Source organism: Arvicanthis niloticus, chromosome 9, assembly GCF_011762505.2.
Source record: "Arvicanthis niloticus isolate mArvNil1 chromosome 9, mArvNil1.pat.X, whole genome shotgun sequence".
NCBI lineage: Eukaryota > Metazoa > Chordata > Mammalia > Rodentia > Muridae > Arvicanthis > Arvicanthis niloticus.
In genome coordinates this window covers 66,049,686-66,070,265 of record NC_047666.1, presented here as the reverse complement: position 1 = coordinate 66,070,265, position 20,580 = coordinate 66,049,686, and the positions used below count along the sequence as shown (strand labels likewise).

The window sequence follows — 20,580 nt, the reverse complement described above, 5'->3', positions numbered from 1 at the left end:
TCAGCCAGATGGCCAGATGATTCTGCTGATATGAATTCTCAGGAAGGTTTTATTTTTATCTGTACAGTGATGGCCACGTACCAAAACTTTTGTTGTAAAAAAAATAATAATAATAATAATAACCTTGCAGTAGTTGGAGTCGCCCCTGCCACTCTGTCACAGAAAAAGTGGTCTATCAGCTGCAGGGGGAACGAGGAGCAATGACGATTGTCGTGGGTTGCTATTTTTAGTCTCTTTATGCTTTGCGGCTTAGTCTTTTGGAAGCACTTGCTGGTGAAAGTATCTCCCCTCAAATCTCTTGCTTTTAGTAAGGCTTCTATAGGTCCGTCAGTGTCAGGCTTCAGAACATTCAACATTTCAATGTCGGGCCAGCAGAGATGGCTCAGCAGTGACCGGCTGTCCTCCCAGAGGACGAAGGTCAGCTCCTATCTTCCAAGGCAGTCTGTAGAGCACCACCAATGCACATAAAATAATAAAGCAAACCTAAAATAAACTTCAGTGTCCTCAAAGCGTTATCCATCCTCTAATCACAGCTTCAGACTTCTCTTTACTCTGTTGATCTTTCTAATCTGTCCTCTCATTCACCGACCACAGGGATGTTTCCTTAAGCGTGATCCATGAGCCACCTCAAATGTTTGGAATGTTATTCACACGTTTCCCATTGAAGATACTCGGGGTATCTGGGGAAGGGAGGGGGAGTTAAGTGATAGGAAGTGAATCATTAACAAACTTTCAGGTGGTTCTTATACATAGTAAAGCCTGAGGTGCTGATGTAGACGAAATATATCTATACACTGACGGTTCAGCACTGATTGAAATCAGTACTCTTGCCTGCCAGGTTTAGTAATCTGAGCAAAATAAATACATAGAATCTCTCAAGATGGACAACTCTGGAAAATCTCGTCCACTTGTTGACATCTTAGGTTTCAATAGCATGAGGCAGAGCTCCGGACGTGGTGTTGAGTGAGGTGACTGCCATCAGTGACACCTGAGGATGTTCCACTGCGTCTTAAGTGAGCTGTGAGACCACACACAGACTTCCCCTCACTTCATAATCATCATGATCATGGGAAATGAGTGTGAGCCCCATGTTGTCTGTACACATTCCCTGTCTGCTAGAACTCACAGCCAGCAGACTGCTGCCATTACCAGGTAACTGTGAGCACCTGGTTCAATTCCACTGTAACCACAGAAAGCGTCTTTAAGGAAATCCTTGCTTTTCTTCTTCTTTTTCACTTGTGATATGAGAGTGTGTGACTTGGGGGTCATTTGTAGTCCTTGCTCTAAGGCTCTAGGCCTGAAAATCCCTGGAGGAGTTAGCACATCCCATAGACCAAAGTCCTCCACTCCCTGTCACTCTGACAGATGGAGTCCTTAACTGAGAACAACAGTAAGTGGCACCTGCTGCTTTTCCTGTTGTATCATCGTGGGGTCTTACCACAGCCCCAGCTGCATTCCACATTCTACGGCTCCCTTCACAGTATGCACCTGTGAGGACGATTTTAGTATAAATGCCCTACATCTTAATCCCTGAGGGCTGAGGGCCAAGGTAAATTTGAACTCAGGATGAATATTGCATTGGAGGTCTGAAAGGATAACTCATAACGGATGGTTAGAGGAATAAGAACAAGAAAGACCTTTCCAGAAATTTGTCGAGAAACCAAACCCTATGTTCTGTATGTTGCACATTCTTGTCTTAAAAACAAAACCAAAAAAATCCCCAAAAAAACAAACAAACAAAACCCTAAGCTTGTGTAAGCAGGACAGACACCAAGGTCAATAACTATGGAGAAACCCTCAGCTACCAGTGTGGGTGGGTGTGGACACACACAGCAGAGCTTACACAGCGGACTTCCTTTTTTGCTCATTTCACCTCACAGGACTTGGAGTTTGTCCCTATTCACGAGTTTACTGTCAAGTCCCTGCATCTCCAATGGACATGTCAGTGGTCTATGCAGACTTAAACCTAGCCAGGACCCAAGAGCCGAAGCATGAGTTGCCTCCATCTCTTTCCCCAGGTAAGCAGCTTACTTCTTCTGGCATTTGAATTATCTTCCAGGGTTAAGATCCTCCTCTATAACCTATGGGTGTAAGTCACTGTTTTAAAGGGGACAAGCAGGCATGTGCTACTGTTACATAGTGTAGGCAGCCTGCCTGCAGAAAACCAGTTCTAGAAAGGCCATACATTCCATTTTTACTCATGTAGTCAGAAGGAAATCTGAACCTCACTTCCCCTGTTTAGCCTTTGCTAAAGATCCTAAGAAAGAATATTTTACTCACTTGAGCAAAGGGGTGTTTTAAGAGATACTTGCGGCATTAAATTGCTAATTCCAGATTCATCTACAAAACATGGACACTATGAACTAATTCTACCTTGGCGGCAACCCCAGCTGTCCCTTCACAGTGCTGTGTGTAGACTTCATGGTTAATGTCTTTGTCTCCCCAAAAGCAGGACAATCTTTGGGGGGAAAGTCATAGTCAAAATCAAAGGTCGAATTAAATTAAAAGCTGGTGGTTCTTATATTTAAAAAAAAAAAAAGTTTATTTAATTTTTTTAAAAGCTGATTTTATCCCTCTTGCAGAGCATAATAGCTTTAAATGTATGAACCACAAGGTACTAGGACCAGTTTAGAATTCATATCTCAGTGCTGGCCAAAAGTAGCACTCTTGTCCACCAGAGGATTTAGTAATTCTACCAAAAGAAATGTGGGAGTCAGGCAAGAATTGAAGCACATGACCTAAGGATGGCTGAGGTGTAAGAGACCGGAAGCTCAGGCAGAAAGTGTAGAAAATAATCATAAGAGAATTCCAGTCTGCGGTCTAACTGAACACGGGTCTTAAAGCAGTTGTTTTCCGACATGATGTTGTCTGTGTGTTGTGACATGTGGACTTCCAATTTTAGTGGTTCTTATTAGAAACTATTAAATTGTCAAAGGTGTGCGTGAAAGAGACAGTCTCAGTCACCAAATACGTTTTATTAAAATGTTTACGTAAGAGTCAGTGGAGAGTGGAAGGAGGGCCTGGTTTGACAACTGCACGGGGAGCTGATGGCGCCAGTTATTTTTTGTTGGGAAAAAGCAAGTCTTTGTTTTCCCATCATGCCTAGCAAAAGTGGTGAAAACGCCTTGTTGAAAAGTGTGCACAAAAACAAATATAGAGAAAAATAATAATGCTCTCAAGTCCTACTGTCTATGATCCCAAATCAAGATAACTAGAGGGCTGGAGAGACGGCTCAGCCGTTAAAGGCTGGGCTCACAACCAAAACTATAAGAAAACTGGAAAAAGGTGTCTTTAAGAAGGCTAAAAATTATTCTAAATGTTACTAATCTGGAAATAAACCTGAAGGGGAAAAAAAAAAACAAATAATAGTAGAATAAAAATAGAGCATCATGTTTGAAGAGAAAATGCTGACGCAGTAGCATAATAACTGTGAAACCACCAGGACCTGTTAGCTAAAGGACTCAAACAGTGGTAAATTCGAAGCACCATGATTAGATCTGCCAGCAAAAAGGACCGGAAAGGGGGACTTGGGCAGCGACCTAGTTTGTTTGTGGTTAAATGGCCAAAGGTCTGTTTTGATGGTACGATGGGTAAAATATGTATGAATACCTCTGGAGTTTTTTCCTTTGCTCAGAGATAACTAATTACGATGAGACAAATATTGCTCTAGACATTGGGGAAATAGCCATGAAGAAACAGGAAAACATTTTTCTCCCTGTAGATTTTCTATTACTGTGAAGTTTTAAATCATTGATATAAACACTTGCCATCAACAACTTTGAGATGTTGAATGCTAACAAGGAAAGTATTTAAGCGGAACTCGGGAGTTTTGTCTTGAGAGACAGCATCATGTCAAGCAGAGTCATCAAGGCAGGCCTTCCAGAGAAATGATGCTGGAGTCCAGCCATGAGAGATGCTTGGGAACTAGTCTGAGTGTCTGAGAGATGAGTCTTCTAGGCAGCTGGACCTACAAATGCAAAGGGAGAACTTGTCTATGATGCTGTAGGGGAACACACATGCCTGTTGTGTTTCGGAGACCAAGTCAGGAAGAATGGTGACAGGCAGAAAGGGATTTGGAGGGCATTCCAAATTCCTTGGAGGTGCAGATGTTGAGGGGGAAGCTGCTGAAATGTCTAGAACAGTGGAGATGACTTAGCATTGCATAAATACCAAAAAAAAGAGCTCCATGCAGGTTCTTCCACATAACCAACGCTCACATAGCTTCTTTGGTATATACCTTCAATTGTAAGACAGGATAGAACAGGGAACCCAACTCTGAGAACCAGAGTTCTTTAAATTTTGTCATGAATGGATGAAAAACATTTTAAGTTATTCAAATGACGTTTTAACCTATAATTAAAACAAAACAAAAATCCTCACCATTTAGAAAAAAATAAAATGATTATTTATTAGCAGTTACCACCAGTCAGATGCTACACTTGAGAATTTAGAATGATTATTGCATACAGTCCTCTCTAGAACATTCTGTAGTAGATATTGTCCACATCTTATAAATAAGAACACTCATGGGTTATAAAAATGTTATGGGCTATGGAGTCTCCTTTGGTGTCCTTCTGTCCAGGACACAGCAGCACTGGTAACCCACTGGCCATACCCTCAAACCTAACACAGCGCCTGCTTCCATCCATGACTGTCCTGTATCACCTCTCACCATACAACAGTGCTCACTGTCCACAGAAGATTGCTTCCAGCCATCTGCATATACACTGGTCTCTTACATAAAATGTAGTACTTACAAATAACCTGCTTGCATGTTGCTGTGTGCTTCAGATAATCTGTAGATTACTTATAGCACTTAGGGTAATTTCAAAGCCATAGGAACAGCTACTATCATGTATATCTTTAGAGAATAATGAAGCAGCTCTTCATATGTAACTGTCTTCAGTCTGTAGTTTGTCGGGTCTACAGATACTGCTACAGTGTAAGTCAGACTGTCTTTTGTCTCTTCTGGAACGTTTTTTTCTTCTCTCCCTCTCCATCCTTTGACAGCTCCAGCGCTGCCACAGTACCGAGCTCGGGTGTAGACCTGGGGGATTAAAGAAAGACTCAGACTCCGGTCATCCATTATGAGAGAATGCCAATGCTTTTACTGGGCAGGTTCAATATATACACCAAGCCAGGGAAGGAAAAACACAAACTCAGGAAAAAACAGGAACTCAACTGGGGGGGCAATAGGATGTCAAGTGTAAATTCCCTTCCTGGGGCACCATGCCTTAGTCAGGATGTTTTGATCTTAGAGGAACCGCAGAATGTTACTTAGTAGACAGCAGCACACAGAAAGTCTCAGCCAGGGCATGGCAGTCCTTCGGGGTCCTACACTCCTTTCCTTTCATCCTTTCTTCAGAGGAACATCTTAAAAGGAACTAACTTGCTTCAGTGGATGTCATATCTCAATTCTGGTCTAGAGACTAGAGACAGTTGGTGTTTGTCTTCGGTCTCAGTTATGCAATTCAGTTTCTATGGATAATGTAAAAAAAAATACGGAGAGAAAGTAGAGATGGGTATAAAGGCAATTCTGGAAAACACAATGCCAATAAAAGACAATGTAATAACCTGTCTGATTTTTATTAATTTAACAGTTAGCTCAAAACATATATTCATTTATATTAAGAAATACTTAGAAAATTACAAAGTGAACAGAATATACATATAAATCATAAATCAAATGGTGCTACGAAGAAGGAAAAACCTTCACCAGGTATGTGGTTCACACCTATGATACCTGAACCTGAGATATGATGGCGGCAGGAGTTCAAGGCCACTCTTAACCACATGGAGAGTTAGAGGCCAACCTGGACAAAAAGAGAACGAAGAGCAGCCAAAAGTCAACTAGGAAAGCTTTCTTAGAATTCATAAAGCCACTGTAAATGTAAATGCTAGAGGCCAGACGAGAGCATTGGGGAATTGTAACAGTTACAGGCACAGGAGTTAGCTAGTATTTCTCCGTCGTACTTTCATAAATTAACCTATGGTTATTGTTTCCCATACGACACTCATGCATTCAAAGTTGTCTAAAATCAAAATAAATTGACCAAATCATGATGCTTGTGAGCACATTTTATAACTTGTTGTATCTCAACTTCTGATAAACGTGAGACACTCATTGTACAGTAACTGATATGGCCACCAAGAGAAGCGAAGATATAGGACCCAGTCGTACACCGATGTAGTGTTGTAGATGTAGGCATGTGTTATATATTATACTACCTCCTTCATCTGCCATTTCAGTTTCTGCACTTTCATAACTTATAGTCAACAACAAGTTGATAAAGATTAAATAGAAAGCTCCAGAATAAGTAACTCTGTGTTTTAAGCTGGACATCGTTCTGAACAGCTCAATGAGATGTTGCATGATTTTGGTCAAGACATGAGTCCCTCCTCACCACCTGCCAGTCACCTAGGTTTGTGGCTCAAATAACCCTCATTTTACTGAATAGCAGCCTCAAACTGTGAGTGCTCTAAGTGCTAGCAACCCTGTTGTGTCAAAGGGAAGCCATAGGCCTCTACCTTTACATGACAAGGTGAAAAAAAACCTCAATTTAAGGAAAGGGAAAAAAAAAACACCCAGATTTTGTTACTACATATTAAGCTGTAAAAGTTATAGCTACAGTATGCATGTGCTCAGTTAAGACGGAAAACTCCATGCTTATGTGTGTGAAACCATGTACATAGAGTTTGCTTCTATCCACAGTTCAGCTCACCATTAAGAGTGTGAGAACTCAGCTAGTGTGATAAGAAGAGACTAATGTAGTCAAAATACTGAAAACAACGTGGTGACTGAGACTACTCTGCTTAGAGTTCCAGACCAGCTAGGGCTACACACTGAAACCCTGTCCAGAACAAAGCATCATAGATGCCTAAGGTTTGCTCCAAGTTGCAGAAGATCATTCTTGACAACAGTGAAGAAGGCCCCACCTTAAATAATAGAATTACTCTACATCACCAGCACCAAAGGGGTCGTACTTAGCACAAAACTGAGCTCTCTCTCTAGCTCTCTCTCTCTCTCTCTGTGTGTGTGTGTGTGTGTGTGTGTGTGTGTGTGTGTGTGTGCATGCGTGTGCGAGCATGGGGGGGCACACATGCGAGTGTGCACACACACGTGCTCTTTCTTGGGGGAAATACTGGCTCCTTTCCATAACAGAACTTACACTTTATTTTTGTAATAAAGTACTCACTCAGCAATTTTCAAAACATCTTCCTCATCGATCGAGTTTCTCCCTCCTAACCCCCTTTTCACATGAAACGTGCACGAGAAGTCAAGTAGTCCTATGTCTTCTGAGAAAACACCGTTTGACCCAACTCATCTTGTGGAACTCTACCGTAAGCTGGCTGAGAAAGGTTCTTTTCTGCACCCCACCCTCGACTTGAATCCAATTATCCATGTAAATCACCTCTGACTTTCATTCCAAATGCACTCAACTAGATTAAAAATGTATTTTCTTTAACTTCTCAGACACCTGTAGGTGCCCACGCTGGCATCGGTTGGCTCTGAAATTCGGCTGTGCTGGCCTTATCCTTCTTGTCCTGTGTGTGATTGGACTCGGTGTCTTAGGTAAGTAAGACAGAAGCTTTTGCTTAGAATTCTTTATTTCCACCGTATTTTGGCTTCTTCACATGATCTGGCCACCTTGAGCCTGGGGAAAGATCAATGACGAGCAGGTACAGGACAACATCACCTCTCATGTTTCTTTCCTTTCTTGTTCTGAGAATCATTATGGGGTGACACATGTGTACCTAGAACCCTGCAAAAGGTCACACATGTGACAAGGTGACAATAGCAATGAAAGCCACAATGCCTAAATATGAGTTTATTAGGTGTCTACTGAACCCCAGAAGGCAGTCAGCAACCTTCTGTTCGGTGTGGGTGTGAGTGTGAGTATGCTCACAGATGGTGAGGGTGTGAGTACACTTCCAGAGGAGAAGTTAGAAGCGTGAGCAGTGTGAGAGCCTCAGTAATGCCCTTAGATAACCTGTAGCCTAACAGCCTTGTGAATCCAGGTGATCTGTGCTTTTCTTGTTCTCTCTTTCTTCTGTCTCCAACCAGCCTATTATTAACATGTTGCTAATGTATTGTCTTCTGTCCATACTCAAGTTTGTTAAGATGGTAGATACAATACCCAGTCTAGTTTAACAGTTTTTCAAACTTCTTCCTGTGTTTTCTTATACCAGTGCTATCATTATTACAAAAACCATCAGTAGAAGAAAGCAGCGTGAATGTTCAAAAGGACGGGATGAATACAACAGGTAATTTTGACATCCTGACATTTGATCGCTATCACGACACCTTCAGGCAAAGCTCACATCATGGTGGGTCTTACGTTTGAGAAAACTGAAGCATGAAAAAGTTAAGAACTTGTCAAAAGTCACGTGACTGATAGGTGATGTTGCCGGAAACTTCACTGAAGCTATGTGACCTTGAGATCTAGCATCTTAGCTACCCGGCCATGCTTCCTCAGGCTGCTAGCACAGTTGGTCACCAACAGACAAATATCAAGCTAAAAAGTAAAATCTGGGGGCTTAAGAGACAGCTCAGTAGTATAAGGGTGCTTGTGTGTAAGTGCAAAGACTGTAATTACCACCCCAGCATCCATTTAATAAACGGCTCCAGCACTTCAGGGGGTGGAGACAGGATGGTCACTGAGGCCTGCTGGCTTTCAGCTTTGCAGAAAAGAAAATTAGCTTCATGTGGAAGCTTCTAAGGAATAAGTGAAAAGGGAGAGAGGGGGAGACCTTACATTCTTCTCTGGCCTCTGCATGTACATAAGCCTGTGTACTTGCACACACATGCACATAAACCACAGACACATACCAAAAAAGGAATATGCTTTTGACTCAGTGTTCTATTGCTGTGTAGATACAACATGGTCACAGCAACTCTTATAAAGAAAAGCATTTAATTGGGCTCTACTTACACTTTCTGAGGTTCAGTTCACGTCATCACAGTGGGGAGCACGGCAGCACACAGGCAGACATGATCCAAGAGAAGCAGCTGAGAGTTCTAGATCTGGATGGGCAGGAAGCAGGAAGAGAGGACACTGAATCTGGTTTGTGCTTCTGAAATCTCAAAGGCCACCCGCCATGACATGCTTCCTCCAATGAGGCTACAACTCCAAAAATAGTGCCACTCTCTGATGATTAAGCACTCAAATATATGAGCCTATGGGGGCCATTCTTATTCAAACCACCACAAGAAGTACTTGATTGTTTTAATAAATTTGTCAAATAGTTAACTTTGTCTGAAGTTAATTAGCAGAAACAAAAATAAAGTCTTTGTTATTTATATTTCTTTGATATGTCAAGACAGCAATCTTGTTGCTGCACATGTTAATAAAAGTGTGTGTTAGTAAAGCAACTACTGTGTGTAACCAGCTGTGGTGCAGCAAGAACAGGGTAGAAATACACCATGTCTTTCTCTCGCTTCAGATAGTCCAGCTAAGTTAAAGTGTCCCAAAGACTGGCTTTCACACCGAGATAAGTGCTTTCATGTTTCTCAAGTTTCCAAACGTTGGAATGAAAGTCAAGCTGACTGTGATGAAAAGGGAGCCACTTTGCTGCTCATTCAAGACCAAGAAGAACTGGTAAGTTGTTCAATAAAACAGAGACATGAGCACATTCTTCAAAGGAAGTGGAGACTTTACATTATGGAGCTCATAGTCTGAGAGACTAATTGGACATGTGGGCCAACAGCTACCTGTGTAAGGTGAGTGTCCTTTGGATCATAAATATGGGGCACACATCTCACAAAGAAGGAAGAATCAACTGTGTTGGGGACTCAAGGTGGGTACAGGTGACCCTTGAACTAGGTTTCAGGAGGCTGGTAGAATATGAGTCACCAATACAGACTCAGGGTTAAGTCCTCTGCCCTGTTTTGATTGTAGAGATCCCTACAGGACTTGTCAAAGGGAAAAGACATTTCATTTTGGATTGGACTAAGTTACACATCTACAGACAGGAACTGGAAGTGGATAAACGGCTCGACTTTGAATTCTGATGTGTGAGTACTAGAGGCGCTAACCTGAATATTCATTTCTGTTGCAGGGGGCTTTTGGGGGTTCCTCTTGGGGGCTAATAGTAAAGACATGGAGACTGTTAGTCTTTTTGCTGGGGACAGTCCCTCAGCTAGCCATCTACTCCTCCTGCCTGCCCCGCCCCTGTGTCTCCATCACATGCCCTCTGCTCTGCCTCCTGCTCTGCTCCCACTCCTCCTCCAGCACCAGCCTCCAGCTCTTTTTTCATCCAAAGCCTTCTCCTTTCTGATATTAAAAAAAAAAAAAAGTTAATTGGTATAGTGGGAGGGGCTTCAGAGCTTACTCAGGAACCAATCAGCAGGACTACTCCCATTTATATACTTGTGCTGCCCTTTGGCCAGACTGAGGGCTATGTGACCTCTCCATGGCAGCTTGCTTCTAACATGATAATCTCAGAGAACCATCTTTTTGGGCAGATGAGGAAGTGACTAACATTTACAGATAAAAAACAGGTCTTGTGGGAGCTTTCAGAAATTAAGCCACCAACTGAAGAACAGGCAAGGGCTGAAATTAGGCCCTCGGCACACACATAGCAGAAGTGCAGCTCAGTCTCCATGTGGGCCCCACAACAACTGGAGCAGAGGCTTTCCTTAAGCTTAGCCTAACTGTGGTATCCATTCCCAAAGACTGCCTTGTCTACCCTCAGTAGGAAAGGATGTGCCTAATCTGGCAGAGACTTGATGTGCCAGGGTCGGGGGATACCTGGGGGAGGTACCTCCTCAGAGGAAAAGGGGAGAGGTTATGGGGTTAGGGTCTGGGGGGGGGGGACTAGAGTGGGATGGATGGAAAGAAAGAAAGAGAGAGAGAGAGAGGAGAGGAGAGAGGAAGGAAAAAAGTTCTTGTATAGAAATGGCTATAGAAATGACAATACCATATATCCTGCCACCTTTTGGTATTGGCACAGTAATTAACAACTGAGAAGGCAAGAGTACAACTTCATAGCCAGTTGATCCATTAGGTATGGGGGTACATTACCCCAGTATTTTTCAGGGCATTAGGGCTATATCTAAGATACAGATGAAAGTAGTCATGTTTCTTGCTCATTGGTTCAGAGGGAGTAACACTGATATCAAAAATTAAAGAAGTTCAGAATAGTTTGAAAATATGATTCCAAAGGTGGTTAAAGTATTTTACATATAAAAAGCCTTTTATACCAGCCTTTTATAAGGTTGTGTGTATGTATGCAGGTGTGTATGTGTGTGTGTATGTGTGTGTATGTATGTATGTATGTATGTAGTATGTATGTATGAAGTGTGTATTATGTATGTATGTATGTATGTGTGCATGGATACAATGGAGTGTTAAAGCCAGGACTAGATTAATTCCTTTGGAAAGTGGCTACTCAGAACCTATCAATATACATAATTGCTTTTTCTTTCTTTTATCTTTTTTGTACTTTTCTACACTTTACATGAAATGTCTTAAGCAGCACATTTCAAATGTTGGTGAAAATAAAGAACAGGGTGTCTTTAGATCAATTTGTCATGTCCCAACTAGTATAGAGTATGAAAAAAATATCATCAATAAATATCAGTAGGGATCTCTGACATCTGAAACTACCTACATATTAACAGTCATTGTAGAGGATGCAATAAAATCACTTATCAATCAGCTTTTTATCACTGTGACAAAATACCTGAGATGAACAAGAATAAAAAAATGATTTTCTTTTTTATTTGAGAGGTCTCAATCTGTAGTCTGCTGCTCCATTGCTGTGACTCCCATGGCAGAAACACAGTAGAAGGGCAGAGACAAACCAAGTTGCTCACCTCACAGTAGCCAGGAGCAGAAAGGAGACAGGGCAAGATAGGCCTTTCAAAGGCCGGGCCTCTTCCTGTGAGGCTCCCTTCATTCAGCTGGAAACTCATCAGTGAGTAATCCATTGACAGAATTGGTGTGCTCGTGATCCAATCACCCAGGAGTAGAATCACCAGCTGGACACCTGGGTTTCAAAATGTGCCCAGTTAGGGCACACTTGGTTTATAAGCCATAACTGTATGTAGATCACAAAGCAGCCATTAGCCATCTGCTCTTTCGTGTCTCATTTTCTTATTATGTGAGATTGTCGTGACAACCATTATTGCAATGGGAGAGCTGGTGCTTCATGGTTAAGTTATATATTTTAGCAGAACTCATAATTATTGGTATAACAAGGAGCAATGTATCACAGCTCCAGAGACAGTAGGACCTGGGAGAATGGAGCCGATAAATGAGACAGACTAAAATCTCATGCAATAACCAACTTTATTCAGAGCAGCAGACAATTTATACTGAGGGCTGAGAAAGTTCATGAGTTCAAGCTGTATACAATAGCAAAGACAAGTTGAGCATGACAAATGTGTTCTTCCAGAGAAGCAAACAAACAATACTTTAAACATCAATTATCAATAGTAAGTAGTAATAAGCAATCTGAAATAAACTCAGTCCTTTCTGCTGCAATTTGGAGGAGCACAAAGCACATTCTTTTTTTTTTTTTTTTTTTTTTTTTTTTTTTTTTTTTGGTTTTTCGAGACAGGGTTTCTCTGTATAGCCCTGGCTGTCCTGGAACTCACTATGTAGACCAGGCTGGGCTTGAACTCAGAAATCTGCCTGCCTCTGCCTCCCAAGTGCTGGGATTAAAGGCATGTGCCACCACAGCCCAGCCACAAAGCACATTCTAAGACCATTTCATGTTTTAAAGAAACAGATTCACAAGACTCTTGTCCTGTTTTCTTGGAGTGTTCCTACAATCACTCAAACTTCATGCACTCAGACTTCTCATATGACTCCATTCTGGGCTATGCCATGACAACAACATAACACTGTTTCTATTCCTGCTCAGTTTCGGGAGTTTGTTGTTAAGACTTGTGAGTTGTTTATTTACTGAGTTTTAAGGAGCTTCCCTTTAGAACTTTCTGATTATTTATTATTATTGTTAATTATTTTTATGTTATTTTGGTTTTCAAAACAGGGTTTCTCTGTGTAGCCCTGGCTGTTCTGGAATTCGATCTGTAGATCACGCTGGCCTTGAACTCATAGAGATCCACCTGCCTCTGCTTACCTAGTATTGGAATTAAAAGCCATCATCACCCAGCAAACTTTCTGAATCTTTTTTTTTTTTTAATTTTTTAAAATCAAATCGTAATCTATATTTTTTTCACACAGGGGTTATAAACACAAAAAGGCAGGATGTAGGGAAGGGGATGACACAGGAGCATAGTTGTTCAGGGGGAGAACAGATATCTTTCAGAACAGGGTATCGGCTGGGTGAAGTTTCAGGGGACAAACTTTCTGAATCTTAATGAACCTCCCTCCAGGATGGAACATTTCAGTTCAGAAGAAATTGCTACACAACAGTGTGTGTGACCCTTTGAGTTTAATTCTGATTGATAACTTGAATATGAATCGGGGGGCTATTCACAGGAGCATAGGCAAATAAATAATGGCTATATTACTGATGAAAATGACATCTCCTCACCCAGCAACTACTAACTGCCCATATCCTCAAGGAAGTGTGGGGTCTCAAGAACTCCCTTTCTACCTGGGATGGAATGTTGGCTGTGCAGTCCCAATCTTGTTCAGGTCTTGTGCAGGTCATCACAGTGGCATTGAGTTCATGAGTGTACCATCCGAGTCAAGCCCAGAAGACATTTTCATGGCACTCCTCCTGTCTCTGGCTGTTACATTCTTTCCAACTTCTTTTCCATGATGTGCCCTGAGCCGGGCGGTAGGGGTGATGAAATAATGTTCCACTTAGGGCTGAGCACTCAGCTATCACTTATTCTCAGAATTTTGACCAGTTGGGAGTCTGTGCATTAACTACTTCCCACTATAAAAATAAGTTTCTGTGCGTAGGAACTGTGTGTTCTACAGTCCTTAGGAGTCTAGAGGAGAAGATGACCAACTCAGGACAATTATAGAAAATCCTAAACACTAAGGGTGGCTATTCTCTTTCTCCTCAGATTAAAAATCACTGGTGACTCTACAAAGGGCAGCTGTGCTGCCATCTCAGGGGACAAAGTGATTTCCGATAGCTGTGATTCAGATAACTTTTGGATCTGCCAAAAGGAACTGAAACGTGAAACCACATGTAATGACTCCTGACTGGGAATCGAATCCCGATCACTTTACCATCCACACCAGATCTCTGCATCCAACCTGTCTCAGATGTCTGCCTCCCAGTGCAGCAGGGGCACAGCGCACGGACTCTGAAAGCACCGGGACTCTTATAGATTCTTTAGTCTGTAAATGTTAATGTACACAGACACAGATGTGCCATTCTATGAGGGGAGTTCTGTGGGAAGAAGCCCTGGCAGCTGAGGGAGGGGCATCGGATTCTAATGCTGGAGTCTGTGTGGCTTTTGATGGTCTCTGTGCCTGAGGCCATCTGCAGACATCCACAGAAGACTGTTTGAAAAGTCTCAATCTCTGCCTTATCCCCTCGGAGCCATCACACCGGGCTTTAGAACATTGACTAAAGCCTTTGCCCTCGACTGACACCAGAAGCCCAGGGTTAAGGGATTTGGGGGAGAGACTGACAGAAGTTTAAATAGCACCTACAAAATCCTGGGTAAACTGAGCTCTGGTCACGTGATGCCTCCACCAGGCTACCGATGCTCACCAGCAGACCCTGAGCCAATGCTTGACACCTTGGTGCTAGGCTTCTCAGCTCCATAACTGGCAGAGGCGAGCTTCTTTTCTTTGAAAGTTTTCAGTTTACATGACAGAAAAGCAAACTAAGATAACTTAGCTCTTCCCGCCGCTCTTTGGTCATTTTCGTTCTAGTTTGCTCTGCATTTCCTCTTTCCACGCTTGGGGAAAATTAAGCTTTAAAAAAGATACATCTTTTGAATGTCCCACTTTCTAAAACTTTGCCAAATTGTCCATGAAAATTAAAGAGTAAAAATATTGAATTTACTTTATAATGAAACATAAAATCTTTTTAAAAATGGGCTTCTACAAGCTCCAATCACTCCATTTCAAATTGAATTACTTAAACTGAAGTACATATTATCATGATTCAAATAAATTCTCAACACCTATTTGCCAGGAACAAAGAGTTTTAATACTTGATGATAATGACTTTCAACGTATAGACACTCAAAGAATAATTAGTTTGTGAAAACTCTTAGAAAACAATTTACCTAGGAAACACTTTGGAGAAATGCAGCACTAGAAACCAATTGTTAACAACAGTGATCTTTTAGAAGGAGGCTGTAACTGTTAAGAGCATGCAGCTAAGCAGATATGAGCAGGAGGCAGCCCATGTAAGAAAGTAAGACACCAGGGGACTTTCCCAGTGACCATACATGCCACCAATGAATATGCTGATTAACAGGGAAGGCACAGCTGTGCGGACATCTTGGTCCTGAAACAATTTCAGCAGAGTAGATAAATGAAGCTGGCTACCCAAGGCAGGAACATGACATTGATATAGGAGAGAGGAAACCAAAGACACTTTTCAAAAATCCACCATGCAGAGCCCAGAGAGCTGCCACCCACCTCCAGCCCAGCCTGCTCCAGTATCCTTCTGGAGTCTGTTATTGCTCCGAGTTCCTTTGCCTTGCTAAATAAACTAGGGCTCTAACAATGTCTTAGCTGAACTCTTTCCTGTGAAAGACAAAAAGAAAAGAGAAATCTTTACCTGATGTGTCCGTTAACTTTTTGCCAACCTGACACCACAACTGGGAGGAGTGGACCCCAATTAAGAAAACATCCCCCTTAAAACTGCCATGTAAGCTAGCCTGTCTGGCATTTTCTCAATTAATAATCGATATGGCAGGACCCCCACGGTGGGTGGTGCCGCCCCTGAGAAGATGATCCTGGATAATATAAGAAAGCAAACTGAACAAGCCAAGAAGAGCAAGCCAGTAAGCAGCCCTCCTCCATCACTTCTCTCCATTTCTGTCTCCGGGTTCCTGCTCCTGAGTTCTTCACCTGACTTTCCTTAGAAGATTTACTGTAAACTATAACCTGAAACAAACCCTTTCCTTCCCAAGTTGCTTTTGGTCATGGTGTTTATCACAGCAACAAAACCCTGACTAAAATACCTTGGAATGAAATGATCCATATGAGATAATTACTGACAAGCATGCTGACTAATCCAATTAAAAGTTCTGAGTCCTTTATTAATGGCCAGATCAAGAACGGGCTTGTGCCTCCAGAAAGTTTCTTGGCACCTGCCTTAGTTAGGGTTTCATTGCTGTGAAGAGACACCATGACCAAGGTAACTCTTATAAAGGCAAACATTTAATTGGGGCTGGCTTACAGTTTCAGAGCTTCTGTCCATTATCATGGCAGGAAGCACGTCAGCCTTTAGACACGCTGCTGGAAGAGAAGCTGAGTTCTACATCTTGATCTGAAGGCATCCAGAAGAGGACTGTCCTCCAGACAGCTAGGAGGAGGGTCTCAAAGCCCACCCCCACAATGACACACTTCCTCCAAAAAGGCCACACCTACTCCTACAAGGCCACACCTCCTAATTGTGTGGCCTTACTCCCTGAGCCAAGTATATTCAAACCACCATAGTACTTGAGCTCAGGGGTACAGTATTTTAAAAGAAAAAACCATAATTACAAAAATGCCAGGGTGGGGAACATTAGTGAAGGATTTAGTGTTGCCTAGCAACATCAGCGTTCTTTAAATGGCTCGGGGGCATCTTCCAGATACTACATCCTATGTTTGAGCCATGGTCAAGGTCACGGACAGTTCTAAAAGTACCACCCAGCTGGATATGACAGTTGAAGGTGGAAGGCTGAGAAGTGAACAGGCAGTCACATTGGGACAAGATGGTGTCACCTCAGTCATCTCAGTAACACAATGGCATCATCAGAGCCCACATCTGAAGGGGATACTCCCATCAATGGTCATGTGCATGCTTGGTCATGTGCATGCTTGGCCATGTGCATGCTTGCCTCTTGGGATGGCATTGCTAACAACTTGTTTTTTTGTTTGGTTGGTTTTGTTTTTTGTTTTTGTTTTGTTTTGCTTTTTGTTTCTCTGTGTAGACCTGGCTGTCCTGGAACTCACTCTGTAGACCAGGCTGGCCTCGAACTCAGAAATCTGCCTGCCTCTGCCTCCCAGGTGCTGGGGATTAAAGGTGTGTGCTACCACTGGCCAGCTGCTAACAACTTTATAACACTGTTCAAGATTTGATGAGTCCTACTTGTTGGCTCATGATTCACCCCACACACGGATGTTGCAGATGAAATCAAGTAACCGTTAAAGACCACATTGGGTGGAACATTTTTCTCATGACTCCCAAGAGTTAGATTGTCTGTCTCTGTTTCTTCTGCTTCAGTATTAATTCACTATTGGAGAGGATTCTACTGAGATCATCTCTGGAACTCCAGCTACAAAGGTGAAATTCCACCAGGAAGGTTTATAAAATGTCGGGTCTCATTCCAGTCTCACAGCCGGTCACCACCTCCCCTGACAGACTCAGTGTTTATTGACATAAACTAACAGCGGCTCTAAGCCACATCCAAAGTGTGGTGTTCCAACCGTGTTTCCTATCAATTAAAAACAAAACAGGAGAGCAATCAAGAATGGAGGATGAGGCAGTAAAGAGATAAAGGAATTTATTCGGTCAGTAGCTATTAGCAAAACGCAACAAAAGACTCCCTCCTTCTTTCCGGTACCTATGTTACAACCTTAACTTAGAACTGGTGCTGAGCCGGTATGACCAGGACTGCCTCTCCCTATTAGCGTAGCAACTGTCCTCATAATAAATCTAAATAATCCAGCAACAGCAAGGGCCTTCCCAATGGACTTCCTTTGTGTCCCTAAACTGTGGCCACTTCCTCTTTTATCCACAGGCAGAGGGAACTCAGCATCAACGCTGCTTTCCTTCCCAAAATGTTTATTATTAAAATGATTTTGATGCAGGACCTGGAGACCCATGCCGGGATCACAACATGGAGGGAGGAGGCTCAAGAGATCAAGGCCAGACTGGGCTTCATAGCAAGAGTTTGTCTCAGGAAGCTAAAGCCCAACAAAACAAACACGTCGGGTAGGAATTTACTTTAGCTTGAACCGATTTCCAAATGCCCTCCAGCCTTGATGGGAAAATGTGAACATTATCCATGACCTGGTCTTCTTTCTTGCTCAACAAATCCTTTTAGCTAAGGGAAACTTGACCCCAATCGTTTTATTTTAACAATACGTAGGGGATAAAGTCAGTACCTTACAGAGGTAAATGCGAGGCTAGTTTCATATTGCAGACTATTTATAGAGCCAAGATACGGAATCCACCTAATCAAGCACCGGTGTTTGAATGAAGAATAACAACGCACAGTTGAGTATTAGTTTCCTCAGCTGCCAATCAGAGCCTTGTGTCTCAGTAACTTACAAAATTAATCAGCAAGAGAGTCGGGACTCTGACCCAGAACTCTCTCTGGTCAATGCTTCAGTCTTTAGTCAGCTTTCCACAACACCAACTTGTTCTGTTCTGTTCTGTTCTGTTCTGTTCTGTTCTGTTCTGTTCTGTTCTGTTCTGTTCTGTTCTGTTCTGTTCTGTTCTGTTCTGTTCTGTTCTGTTCTGTTCTGTTCTGTTCTGTTTGGAGACAGGGTCCTGAATCTCTGTGTGGAGTTCAAGGATGGCCCTCAAATCATCTTGCCTTGTTGCCTCTGGAGTGCTGGGGTTAAAGGCAGCTGGGATTAAGCCCAGCCCCACCGCAGCAATTTGGACGTTGACTACTGTTGTGTGAATGCTCTCTGGGCTCCCTCCCTGCCTTCTGAGGCATCTTCGCACATTTCTCTAGATCCAGCAATAAAAGACATTATCTTAGGAAGTTTTTACTTGCACAGTCAGAGTGTTAGCTCATAAATTGAAAAGGGAGTCTGTCGCCACCTTGGATCCACAACGCACCGCTGCCCAACTTTGAAAGCAAAGTGCGGTGGGGAGAAATTTCACTTTTGCCACCTGGTGGCAGGCTCTGTGCTGTGGTAGATAGCCATAAAGCGGGCGATGTTTCAGTCTAGCACATTGGAGGGATTTGTTCCGCAGTAGATAGATAGATAGATAGTACTTTTTAATACAACAGACTATCAGAACAGCATTATTTGCTTGCTCCTCCGGCTCCAAGTTCAGCGTCTGGGGCTAGCTTTAATGACGCGTCGCTTCACAAGCTATTTCTATTTACATAAAAACAATTTCAGAGAATGTCGTTCTAAAGCAGTTATAACTAACCTACTTCTTCTCATGAATACATTCTCAGTGAAATATGTGTCCCGGTACTGAATGTGGTTGCCGTTATCAACACAGAATCATTTCTTATATTTAATTCTTTTTTAATTTTGGTTGTTTGAGACAGGGTTTCTCTGTCTAGTCCCGGCTGTCTTGGAATTCACGCTGTAAACCAGGCTGGCCTTGAACTCAGAAATCCGCCTGCCTCTGCCTCCCTAATGCTGAAATCAAAGGTGTCTGACCGACTTATATTTAATTTATTATTGCTTTGAAAATGAGGCCAAATCTGTGAAGATTAGACATAAGCAAAGATGTCATAGGTATACAGTGTGTGTTTGTATGGAGTGTGTGTATGTGTGTGTGTGTGTATGTGTGTGTGTGTGTGTGTGTGTGTGTGTGTGTGTGTGAGAGAGAGAGAGAGAGAGAGAGAGAGAGAGAGAGAGAGAGAATGTGTGTGTGTGTACTCATGTACACAATGAAAAAACAGCTGCACTGGAAGTCATTTGTCCATCTGAATGGGCTGATCTCAAAATAATCAATTCACTCTAATAAGTGGTTGAATATCTTTGAAATTCAATTCTCTCCCTCCCTCTCCTCCAAACCCCCAATATCTATCTCTCTCTCTCTCTCTCTCTCTCTCTCTCTCTCTCTCTCTCTCTCTCTCTCTCTCTCTCTCTCTCCCCCTCTGGTTTTTTGAGACAGGGTTTCACTGTATAGCCTTAGGCTGTCTTGGAACTTACTCTGTAGACCAGGCTGCTGGCTTCAATCTCAGAGTTCCGCCTGCCTCTGCCTCCCAAGTGATGGAATTAAAGGTGTGCACCACCACTGCCCTGCTAACTTTTCTCATTGTTAATAAAAACATTAAGTTCAGTGGTAATCTCTCTGACAAAGATCTGGCTATAACTCCTGCATTTAGATACACAACACTGTCGATATTTTTTATTACACTATCATGATCAATTTTATTTTATGTGTATGGGTGTTTTGTGTGCATGTGTATCTTCATACCACTTCAATGCCATCGACTCATCTCTCCAACTCCAATATTATTTATTATAAATACTCTATAATTATTATTTGAAACTCCCAGTTGAACAGTCACATAGAAAAGTGATTTTCCTTCTTAAAAGGGATAAACTTCTTAGAATGTTTTGTATAAATTTTAAAATAATGATGAAAGGCTAAAGACTTTTTTAAGAAAAAACGTATTCTTGAGATGTAGAATGCAAATAGCTCACAGCTTGCTCACTTACTTGTATTGTAGTTCATTATACACTAATATTACTTCAGTCAAGTGAATCTAACAAGTGTAAATGTCTTTTTATGACTTGTTTCTGTAAATTTTACATATACTTAACAACATTT

General features: G+C 42.1%; 1 protein-coding gene across 1 annotated transcript; it reads left to right on the top strand.

Moving 5' to 3' along the window:
• The first annotated feature begins 1,885 nt into the window (after window positions 1-1,885).
• On the top strand, window positions 1,886-15,649 carry Klrb1 (killer cell lectin like receptor B1). Its single transcript, XM_034511947.2, has 6 exons — window positions 1,886-2,018; window positions 7,475-7,573; window positions 8,191-8,265; window positions 9,445-9,599; window positions 9,900-10,015; window positions 13,991-15,649. The coding sequence occupies exons 1-6, from the start codon at window positions 1,934-1,936 to the stop codon at window positions 14,130-14,132; spliced, it is 672 nt and encodes a 223-aa protein (XP_034367838.1). The 5' UTR covers window positions 1,886-1,933; the 3' UTR covers window positions 14,133-15,649.
• Window positions 15,650-20,580: the final 4,931 nt, after the last annotated feature.

Excerpts from the sequence above, each read along its gene's own strand:
- Klrb1 (XM_034511947.2), top strand. The coding sequence starts at position 1,934 with ATGGACATGTCAGTGGTCTATGCAGACTTAAACCTAGCCAGGACCCAA. Across the intron at positions 7,574-8,190 it reads GATTGGACTCGGTGTCTTAG|TGCTATCATTATTACAAAAA; the intron begins GTAAGTAAGACA and ends TTCTTATACCAG. Across the intron at positions 9,600-9,899 it reads TTCAAGACCAAGAAGAACTG|AGATCCCTACAGGACTTGTC; the intron begins GTAAGTTGTTCA and ends TTTTGATTGTAG.